Here is a 12,237-nt window from a genome sequence, read left to right as displayed (position 1 = left end):
TATGCTGTAATATAATCAGTCATATTATATCTTGGATACTTTGATAATTGGCGCCGCCCGGACGACAGGGATGATAAAAATCCTTATAAATAATATACAGTGTACTATCTTTCCCATAAACATTCTTCGTTTAATATACATATTATTCATATATAATTTTAAATCATTATAATATACACTCATCGGAAACGAAAACAGTATATCATAGTATCCTTTACAAATATGCATACAATCAGAATTTAAAAACTCTTACTTTCGACTATTTAATATTAAAAATTATATCACAATAATAATACGGGTATTACAAATTGTAAAAACTTATTTTCAACGAATTTGAATCAAAAATCTTAGTTGATTTAATGCACAAACGTATACTCTAATTGTATAAAAGAAAATACAGAACAAATTATTTATAAATTTAAATTACCCAAACATCTTTGTAAAATGTTTAATTATTTTTTTGGACTCAGTTATTGTGTACGATGATTCATCAAACATGATCACTCACATTTTTCATTTAATAATAAATGTATTCTATTCAAATTCTAGTCTTTGGAATTTTCAAAAATACTTAAATACCACATTCTCAAATTCTTAAGATTTTTCAAACTACTTTAATGGAGTGTTCTGTGGAAATACAATTTTTTGTTTTGAATGGCGACTCCGAGACCTTTTTATTTTCTATAGTGAATTATTTAACAAATAATTTTTCTGAAAATTTTGACATATCAAAATCAAAATTCGTACCAGTAGTTAATGAGTTATTTAACTTTGTGTACTAAAGATAATTAGCTTTGAAGATATGGGGGCTAATTGGATATAATAATTATTAGGTATTCATTATTTGAATTTTGATAATTATATTTAAAATATTACTATATAATATTTTCACATTTAATATTTATACATGTCATTAAAATTATGTGTAGATAAATATTAATATAATTTATTAATGTGTTGCCACTTTTAAACAATAATTTACAATCTACATAATGATTTGTTTTGTGATTTACAATGAAAATAGTTATATAATACTGTAATTATTTTGTGATCCATATCTGGTCTTCATATCTTACAAAGAACAACATAAAAGACAGGTTGCCATCTTATGTTTATTCACCAAATATACTTTAGGAATAAGTGCAAAAGTACGTTAAAATAATTATTAAATGTTATTATAAAATTATACGCATGATTGAAATACGGTTCGTAAACTATTTGTTATTCATTTAGTCGACATTTGTTGAAGTGTTTAGATATTAAACCCGTTGCTGATAGGTTATCATTTTTATTAAATTATAAACTATATTTTAAAACTTGATTGTCAATAATTATAATAATAGATATTTTATATGTTGTGCAACTTGTTTTTTTGTAGATTATTCAGCGTAATACATTTCACTATTTGTTTTAGTTTTCATTTCATTATTCAATATATTTTGTTAATTGTACAGTTTTAAATTGTATAGGATTTCCAGGATTAAACAAATTTGTATACATATTATTATTTTTTCTTTGCTCAAATACTATAACTTTATTTTTAGTCAAACATTATTAGTTTTATTCGTTAGCTTCTAGATTTTAACGACGTTGATGAGTGAAATCGTACATATTAAACTAAAAAGCAACTATACTAAAATTAAACTAAAAAGATTATAATTTTTTTAATAGAAACAAAATTTATCTAGACATATCTAATTATTACATATCTCATTGGACTTAAGCTTTATACAAATATAATCATCTATAACATGATAGGTATAGTACCTACCTACTATTAACTACTCTTTAACTACACTAGGTATACCAATTATCAGCTATAATCATTACTGGGTTATAAATAAAATGTGTAGTAAAATTATATCTCTCTTAATAATTGTATCGCTAACTTATGATAGTACACCGCCTTAATTGGAGAATTGTTTATTCTCTAATACCTTTGAACTTAATTTAAAAAATAAATTTTCTATAACAAATTCCTGTATATAGCACATATATAACTGAAGCAGACGCATGAACAATGTTTTAGCTATGATAATGAATAATTGTTAATTATTCCAATTCCTTCTGTAAACACACGATTTATAACTTTATCATAATACGTATCATATTTGACGGCTTCGTTATTAATGCCGCCGCAGGTGCTATGATTATACCTTTTGCATAATCGATGTCCATCCAATCCTTTACGGTTGAATCCATACCTCAATTAATTATTTTATCAATCTTACAAGTAATTATATTTGTTTTTGTATAAATTACAGTGATATTGGGAACCAATAACACGTGATTTCATTTCGTTCATAAAATAACAGTAGCAGTGTTACGTCTCTATATAATATAATATAGTGATAAAATACATCATTTATCAAAGGTTTTTGAATTGTTTAAGTGATATAAACTACCCAAAGTCCCTTCAAAAGGATGTGGTTGAATTTGTAGTACAGGGGCACATTGAAATGAACTTGTAGTTTTTAAAATTTTACTATACTTATTTCAATTTTCAAGATAATCAATAGTTATCCAACAGATTTAAGTATCAAAATGACAATATATATATATATTAATATATTTATATGCACTTAGTATTGGAGGATTTGTATATAAATATCATTACTTACTATTATTTATTATTGTTTTTACCATTACATTTTGTACTATTTTGATTATAGATTATAGTAAGGATTTTTTAATAAATAAATGATTTGCCAAAAAAAAATATAGATGAAATATTGGATTTAATACTTATTATACTTAAACATATTTTAATAAATAATAAATATTAATAAATCAATATAATAATATAAATTACTAAAATTTTCATATTACCTTAACCCCATAACTCATTATCGTAGACCTATATTATCCTTAGTACATAAAGTTAAACAACTCAAAAACTTTTGACACATTGACATTTTTATAAAAATGATCTGCTAAATAATTTACAAAATGGAAATGGGGTTGTCGTTTTAAACATAAATTTATATCTCCACAGGTCATTCCTTATAATAATTAGTACGACAAATCTCAAAAATTGGAAAATACAGTCATTAAGTATACTTAAAAAGTCCTAAGATCAAAATTTGAATAAATTCATTATTAAATGAAAATGGAAGTGATCATGCTCGGTAAATCACCGTGTGCAATAAGTAATAACTTAGCGACTTAGCCCAACGAAATAATAAAACCTACAACAAAGATAAGATGAATTTAAATTGAAAAATTATGTGTACAATTTATTAAAATTTCTTTTATAAAATTAGAACATACGTTTGTGTAACAAACTAACAAATCAATAAACATATTTGATTTAATTTCGCTATAATGAAGGCCGGTGAAATATTTTTCAATATTAAATAATCATATAGGTAAGATCAGCTTTTAAATTTCTACCTATATGCATATTTTGAAGGACTTTTAATTGTGTTACACGATTTTTAACTCAACGGGTGTATATATAATAATATTTTAAAGCCGTAATAACAACTTAGACGTAAAAAATAATTGATCATTTTATCATAGCGATGTTTGGATGAGTTTAATTTGAGAAAAAACAAAAATTTCTTTCCCGAATCTAAATTCACTTTTACAGCTAAAGACATTATGTTTGCCTGACTGTAGACGTAATAATAAACGTATAATATAGCGGACGTAATTACCGCTTGTATAAGTAAGTATAATTAATAACCGTTTATAGATCGAATTTCATTGGTGTGTATAGATTTTACAAGTCGAAAGTAAATATGTAAGGTGTATAACGTTAGAAAAGCTGTTCAAAACACGGTTTATTTTTATTTTTTTAATAATAAAATTTAGTATATTTAGTAATAATGGTGATACGTCCATTTTAATAGTTATTTAATATTATTAATACTGAATTCTCAGTTACTTGAAATATTCATACGGGTAAGTATCATCAAGTAGTCATCGCATGAACTGAAACTCCATTATGTCCTTTTTGCAATGCACAAATGATAGTCTTACTCTCTTACACATTGTCATTTGTCGTACATCGCCTAAATTTTAATGAGACCAGTAATCATGAATTTCATATAATGAGAAATCTACATGAAAATATTAGGCCATTTTCAAATTTTAAATAGCAATTATTGACAATAAAATGCCTTATGTCTGGGATCCAAGAAAAAATTGAGTAGATAACGAAAAAATAGAACGTTTTGAGAACGTAGCAACGAATTATTTAGCGAGGTGAAAACTAACGAAGTGATATGTTCCCAAATATACATTCGAACATTCCCATGTTAAATATGTAATACAAACATACAATTATATTTCGTACTTTTCCTATAATAAACCATTACTTTACAATATTACTTGTTTTCTGTTGATATAATAAATAAACCTCAAAATTAGGACATATCTAACATCAGTAATATGTTTTATGTCCTGCCATAATGTCATTAATAATCTAATGATTTTCCCAAAAGGATTTTTTTTTTTTTATAATTGAAATATTTAAATTAATCTACCTATTTAATATTAATAACTGTATTTATATTTTTGGGCTATCTGGTACTAAATACTAATATTAATTGTTTAAATACCTGCAGCTAGTTCTAGGCTTCTAGAATTGCACAAATTATGTATTCACGTGCTACTATCTAGCAGACAAATTTATTCTAAACGATTGAATACATTTTTTTTTTAAATACTATAATGTTTTCTAACATTTTAACAGGATTATTTTATCTGTTAACCCGTTGCCAATTATGTATGCCATAGAACACAAGTGTGGTATAATATTGTGATGGTACGGCAGTCCGTAGACATATTGTCGATGGCTGCAATCTGTTTCTATAAGTGCGCATTTGTTACATATTATAAAATGTTATTAATTATTATTATTGTATATATAACTTAACGTAATTTATAGCGCGTGCACGTAACCTTGACTCGTTAGACACTGACGAGTAGTTTTAATTTATCCCACAATATTGGGATCGGATATCACTAGCCGCGGTCATTAGGTACGACCAAAGGCATAATCCAATTAATTAAACAACCGACGGAGTCGACGGACGCACACGTCACTGATCCTGAACACAACATAGGAATATGTACATGCCTATCTGTGTGAGTGGGCGTGTTATTAAATATAATAATAATATGTAATGCATATGCTAATATGTATATGGGAACGAAGGAACGTTAAGTAGAATCGTACAGCTTCCAAACTTTAAACATGAATTATATAGGCGAACGGGGTTTTCTACAGTGGTTAAGTGGTGTTAAATAAATTATAATTTATTGCTGCGAGTACCTATATCTCACCGACAGAATGTATAATATACTTGATATGTACCTACTCACGACCTCGAGCATAATTCGCAAGAGGTCGAACGTATACGATAAATAATATAATAGTTTATCGAAATGTAAACAATTGTTTTCTTTTCTCACTGCGGTTTCCAATATCACCATTTGATATTATATAACATATGTATTTACTTTTAGAGTAAGTTGCAGATATATTTTAAAATAGTTATGTCTAACTCATGCTATAATTACTATATATATGTATAACCGATTACGAATAACGGCTGATGATTTTTATTGTTATCAAAACGTTTACACGTCTCGGCTTTTATATTTAAATGCTATGCCATTAATATTTATAATATTGTGTAATGTAATATAGGTAGGTACTATTTTAAAATTATATTATTCCATACGAATTTATTATCAATTTCAATAACATGTTTTGATCGCGACGATTCGTATTCATATAAATTCGTTGGACACGAACACAAATCTTCGCAATTCAAAGTTATAAATTTATAAAAAAATATGTCCGTACAATGTAGACTTAAATAAATGCCACATTGACATCATAAATAATTCAATAAAAACCAATAGGTATAAACTACTTGCATATCATTATCGTATCGGCAATGATTTGATTTTATGATAATTTACCTTATGTATGCGTATTAAAGATGTAAATTCGTAAATTTAGGTGCCGATAAAATAACGTCTATAGACAATTGTATAATATAGCACTCAATATATTATTATTGTTTGGCCTCGTTGATAATTTAAAACGAGTGAATGTACAAATCAAATATATAATATACAATATCATATATACATTAATGAATAGGAAGTACATCCACAAAAGTGTATCAACACAGAATATTTAAACTTAAACTGTTAAACAACTATAAAGAAACATCAACACCATGTTTGCGTGAGTTGCGTGCGCTATAGTAAAAAATATTGCCTAAATGGATACTTATTTATTAGGTATAGTTGTGAATTATCCTATTTTAAAAAATCGCAAATATCGTGTTTCATGTTTATTAAAACCATAAACAAATTAATAGGTCATAAAAATATATTTATCTTAGCTAAAATATCTTTAAATTACACCACATCGTCGAGTAATTGTACGGAAATCGGCGAAAAAAATGAAAAAAAAAACACTCTTGAACTCGTAGGTCATACTCTACTCCTATCTTTCCGAATTTCTATGGAGGAAAAAGAACACAAAATAAGGCAACTGTCTATTCGAAAAAATATAAAGGCTTTTTAAGGTTTTTTTATTGATTTTTATTCTTTATAACATCGAAATTATAAAATGTTTACTGTATAGGTTTACTGCTTAGCTTAAATAAAGATATATAGTTCAGTTTTCACCATCAAGTAAACACTATGTACCTACTAGGTATACCTACTTAATTATAAAATTAAATATGCTAGGTCATTCTAATAATCTATACATGCGATACAAACACGTCCTTCGTGCTTCGTCATAACGTTACCCCGCGTTCGATGGTATTAAGACAGGACATCACATCGATTTCCCGAAAGTGTTAAATAACGTACAATATAGCAAATTTAAACCAGATCCAATTTTGTGTTATTAGCTTTATAATACGTATTTTAGCAAATGTATATACCTGTTAAGTAGTAAGAATTTAATATATGTATTTAAATCATTGTTTATCTTAGCTGGTAACTCGCTTAAAAAATAGTCGTTCAAACACAGATAATGTTCTTACTTTTAAGTTTGATAATATTAGATAAAATCACATTAATATTAAAATTTAAAACTATAATCTACGTATATATAAGGCTATCGCTAAACAAAATATTGGTTTTGCTATACGCAAATGTGCAATTGTGCTTTACGATTTGTATATACGTTCGAAAACATGGATGAGTTGGGTCCAGTGGGCGTGTGTCAGCCCCTTAATAAAACATTGTGTCATTATACTTTACTTACGTAATTTCTCCTCGATAAAACGCTGCGTTCGATCCTCGTTCGGGTGTATTAATGTCATATGGACCATATGGTAAGCCATCCGTAAAAATAACGATTTTATCGCGTTACATTGTGTTTTTGTAGATCTCATCGTCTAGATAATAATTAATAATTATAAGGATTTTTGCGCCTGTCATCGGAACGCCTACAGATGGATCCACTTGGTCACATAACTATTTGAGGGGAGGATTAGTGAGACGGGAGGCACGAGACTCGGCGGGCCCCCGTTTATCTTGAGTTTATCCTCCATGGCTCTATCAGCAATGCTTTCTATTCGTTTACAATCTTAGAACAAATAGATTGTTTGCCGGCTGTTTTTTAAATCCGCCACAGGAGATGCTAAATTATTTTTCTCTTATTGGCGTTGAGGATATTTCGCCTGAAAAATCTACCTACGATATTGTTAAGAACTGTACAGATGATACAGAGATTACGGTCTCCGTGACCAAATATTATCAATTAGAGTTTTTATACGGGTTTAGGTAGAGAAAGAGAGCATTATATATTTTATACCGTCGACGAGAAGTCCTTGCGAGTCTTATTTTAACGGTATCGGACACGTGAAAACTTACCTCTGCACGTTGGCCACGTCTCCCCGCTGTACCGCCAACAGATACTTCTTTTCTTCCAGCGAAAGGGATTTCGCCGACTTCCGGTCTTTACCCATCCGGTTCATATTGGAGCTGCTGCTATTGTATTATAACGACGATGCCACGATCACTATATCAATTTTACGAACAACTACAGTTGCCCGCGCTTCCGAAAAGCTCGGACATCCTCCCCGGCCGCGGAAGACCCGAGGACAACGATGTGCAAGAAACGGAATCGCTTCTATCGGGAGGATTGATGAGGGCGATCGATAGCAAGACGGGAAAAGCGATATTGGATAGCCCGAAAAGCCCGAGTCGATCGAATTGCGACAACGGAGCTGCTCAAGCAATCACAATGAACCAACGTACGCAGTAGTCATTTTACACTATCGCGTTGCATTCGAGTCCACGACGAAAACTATACCGGCAGAAAACCTGTTGCACCGTGGTCGCCGCTGCACTCTGACTCACGATCGCGCCAGAGCTGTTGGATTGCGGTAGGCCTTGGACGCGAGCGGCTATAATTGTCCCTCCGCCAAAATTCAATAACACAAAAATGTATATTATATACCTGTACTTACGTTATATTAAATGCGTGAATAAAAATAAAATCTATCCGGTTAGACCGGGTTTTCGAAGGTGATCTCGGATCGGCGTTTGCGCGACGTCACGATCTTCCGCCGCGCGGAATATAATATTGTTGTCGCGGGCAACAGCATTCGATTTGTGACGATAGACTTTCGTTTTCAGCGCCGTTCGACGACAACAACATAATATTATTCTAATACAGGTCACATGTGACATAAATAGTGCACCGTCGTCGTGACTGTAGTATTGTGTTCGTCAGTCATTATAATAATTTTATTATTTTGGGGTACGTGGGGTTAAGCGTATTTATGTACAGAGGCACCTCGCCACGCCTCGATTATGGAGGTAGGAAGACCACGTGCACCAAATACTCCATGTCTCCACCCATTACATCAACGAACGACCACTGATCGAATTTATGTAAATCGGCGCTTCGGACGGACGACGATAGTTATAAATCAGTGATGAAAACAATTTTTTATGAAGAGTCACAAAATATTTACTTTATTTTGCCTCCAAGTCGGTAATAAAAATTAAAAAAATATACATAGAAATCTATGAAATACCGTAGTTTATATATTTTGTTTTAACAAATTTACTACAAATTTTTCTTGGGCGTCGATCTCATAAGTAACTACTTGATCTATTTTCGATATAATTTTAATTCAACAAAAACGTGTTTAATAGGCGTTATTGTAAAATGTAAAACTAACAAATCAAATAATGTGGCAGTCAATTCCAACTTGTTTTCTTCTAAAAACCGGTTATTAAATTAAAAAAATATGATTTTAAAGGACAAGGTGAAATACAACTGTAACCCTGAGGTATGAAGTTTAAAGTCAATTCTTAGATAATAATCAGAAAACATATCTTTTATAGATTCAATTTATGTTTTTAATATTTACACACAATTTTACAAACTAAAATAGTGTAATTTTGGAAATATAATATAATTGTATAATGAGAAGATGTTTATAGTATAATTATATATGTTTTAGTTAAAGCTATATTATAATATAGTTTATAAAAATTGCAATAAATAAATAAGTGTACAAACAAAAGTAATAATATGGATGATAACAATTTGTAGCCATTATAAAAATAATATATTATGTGAAAATTATTGGTACAAAATATCACAGTTTATTTTTTTGTGTACTGAATTTTTTCAATCTTTACTTCATCATCAACCAACCTGTAAACATATGATACCACTGTTGAACTTTGGATATCCATCACCACAAAGGAGGGAATAATGTCACTAAAAAAAATAAAAATTACATTATGAATAATTTAAAATATTTTTTTTTTATTTAATGTAATAAATAATTATTATATACAATACCTAACATTGAGCAAAAGTTTTTAGTTTAGTATAATATTGATAGTAAAAAAAGACCTTCACTATTCAGTAAAAAACCATCCAGAAATCAAAAAACGGCTAATTAGTATAATATAATAATATTTTTATTATTTATGTTTAAAAACTTCAAAAACTCAGGCCATTAGCTATGGGATTAGTATGTTTATTATTATAAGGTAAAGTACAATAGGTTTTTGAAACACGTATTTTCGCATGATGAACATGACTTTGTTCCTAAAAAATCTGGTTAGGAATGGTCACCCATGACCCATCCAAGAGTAAATAAAGCTGGGTAGTGCTTGACCACAGCACTATAATATGACTGCAATCAAACACTGCGCCTCACCATACCTCAAAGGTAGTTTTTATATTATACAAATTAATAAAACACTATGATTAGTAAAAGGGCTCAGCCCGTATAATTAATTAAAATAAAATAAAACAAAATAAAATAATTATAAAAATGTGTGAAGCTGTCATAAGTATTGTTTGAAAATATTTTAAACCAATCTAATACCATAATATTTTATAAATTAAAAATATTAAACCCTTAAACCTATCTCAAAAATGGTATCATTTAAAACATTATACATACATCTGTAATAATTTTAATTTGTAATTGACTGTATTTACTTTAACACCAAGCGATTGCTACATATCTATAAGATTAATTTTATCAATTGTTATAAGCTTATACATTTCTATCTACTACATATTTTATAATACTGGTTAGATAAATCAATATAGGCTTCTATTTTTTTTTTATATACAAAGAAAGTATTGGTTAAGTTAATAGCGAGTGCTAGGATAACTGTTAAAATGTTTTGAATTTTTTCGCACGCTTTAAAATTATTATAATAAATTATAACAAATAATAATTAATTTTTAAAAACAAAAAAATATATTTATTTTTCAGAATTAATAATTTTAAGTACAATTTTAATTAACTACAATTTAATGTATTTTAATTTTATATATTTTTTGACAGCACTACCCTATTGCAATTTATTATTTTTGGGAACTAATAATATCATAAAATACCTAGACTTTTAAAGTATGTACTATATTATATTATAAGTAGAAATTATCCATCCAATAATACTTTGTTTGACATAAAAACATTGTGCTCAATAAGACATATATAATAATTAAATATCAATTTTTATTTATTACAGAAAACTAATATGTTTAAGTTAAAAGATCTTACGGGTTTAATGGATTAAAAGCTCCAGTAGCTGATCCTGGATTTAAGAAAAATTTATTTCCAAGTTCGAACGCGTCAAACTTATGAGTGTGACCGAACACCAGTACATCTACATCTAGCTGTCTCTGTAGTAATGCAAGGGATTCTGGATCGCCCCACGGTATCACTTGATGGCCATGGCATAAGCCCACCTTAAACTGTCCAACATTAACTACTTTTTGGTCTGGATAATTGAGATTCTAAGAATATTAAATTGAATCAAATATGTTAAAATGTCAATGCACACCGTTTTCAAATACATTACCTCATCAAAATCACCACGCACAATGTGCACATCATTGGCAATAGACTTTAAGAACTCATACATCTCTTTCGTGCACAGGTTGCCCGTACACAATACGTGTTGTATTTTACCTGGAGTTAACAGTTTCTTGAATTGGGCTGGTAGTCCACTGCTACGAAACGGCACGTGCATATCTCCAATCACTAACACCGAACACTGAAAATAATAGAAAATTATAATTGTGCGTAGTTTTACGATTTACGGGTGTTCACTATTACTATTTTACACCTCGGGAAAACGAAATAAATTCTTTATCAAACTAGTAAGTCTTACCATTTTGAGCTGTTAGTACGTCGGTTGACCCACGACAGAGTATGGACAGACGGACAGACTAGACAGAGCCTATCTACAAATCAACGGAAGTCGGCTTCTCAGATTATTCAGTTGAAGTTGGATTAATCAAACTATCAACGAAAAACCGAATTTCTGTAAACGAAAACAATTGTCAATCACTAAACGGATTCGTGTTCGCCGTTATCACACACGCCTTATCGCGCTACGAGAGAAAAACTCGAACAAAGCCATAACTAGGTAGACGGTCTTTTGCTCCAGAGTGTCTTATATACAACCGACAATCTTGTCCAATCAATCTGCACGAAACACATATTGGACTATTATAGTATGTACAATTGTATGTATATAATAAAACATGGATATTATATACTATTAAAAATAATTTATAATAAATAGCATTTTAGCCATGTATAATTATTAGGAATTATTTACCAACATAATGTATGTATATTTCATATGTTCATACCTATATTTCAATGATATTGCTTATATTTATGTAGGTAGTATATTTTCCATCTGGTAATAAAAATAAATTAATCTAATTAATGAAACATATTGGTTAAATATAAT

At 29.1% G+C, this 12,237-nt stretch overlaps 2 protein-coding genes across 3 annotated transcripts in view; both read right to left on the bottom strand.

Moving 5' to 3' along the window:
* LOC132919737 (transient-receptor-potential-like protein) overlaps positions 1-8,624 on the bottom strand; it is a 39,429-nt gene extending 30,805 nt beyond the window's left edge. The window contains exons 1-2 of one of the 2 annotated variants that reach the window (XM_060981546.1): positions 7,858-8,624; positions 7,247-7,379 (exon numbers count right to left, since the gene is read on the bottom strand). Coding sequence is in view for 1 of the 2 variants with exons in the window: in XM_060981545.1 (XP_060837528.1) it covers positions 7,858-7,961 (104 nt within the window). In the remaining variant the exon portion in view is untranslated. The remainder of the gene's footprint in view (positions 1-7,246; positions 7,380-7,857) is intronic. The other variant, XM_060981545.1, reaches the window with a different exon arrangement.
* Positions 8,625-9,334: 710 nt separating this feature from the next.
* LOC132919739 (vacuolar protein sorting-associated protein 29) lies at positions 9,335-11,852 on the bottom strand. The gene is made up of 4 exons (XM_060981548.1): positions 11,647-11,852; positions 11,335-11,529; positions 11,034-11,269; positions 9,335-9,724 (listed from the first exon to the last, which is right to left on the bottom strand). Exons 1-4 carry the CDS (start codon positions 11,647-11,649, stop codon positions 9,607-9,609), a joined length of 552 nt encoding a protein of 183 aa, XP_060837531.1. The 5' UTR covers positions 11,650-11,852; the 3' UTR covers positions 9,335-9,606.
* Positions 11,853-12,237: the final 385 nt, after the last annotated feature.

The sequence above is a fragment of the Rhopalosiphum padi genome, chromosome 2, assembly GCF_020882245.1.
Source record: "Rhopalosiphum padi isolate XX-2018 chromosome 2, ASM2088224v1, whole genome shotgun sequence".
Classification (NCBI taxonomy): Eukaryota; Metazoa; Arthropoda; class Insecta; order Hemiptera; family Aphididae; genus Rhopalosiphum; species Rhopalosiphum padi.
This window is presented reverse-complemented; position numbering and strand designations above follow the sequence as displayed.

What these genes read in the sequence shown, in the direction of transcription:
- LOC132919739 (XM_060981548.1), bottom strand. An exon ending in TGCGTGGTGATTTTGATGAG is followed by an intron (nt 11,270 to 11,334) that starts GTAATGTATTTG and finishes TAATATTCTTAG; the next exon opens with AATCTCAATTATCCAGACCA. An exon ending in GCTTTTAATCCATTAAACCC is followed by an intron (nt 9,725 to 11,033) that starts GTAAGATCTTTT and finishes TATTTTTTTTAG; the next exon opens with TGACATTATTCCCTCCTTTG.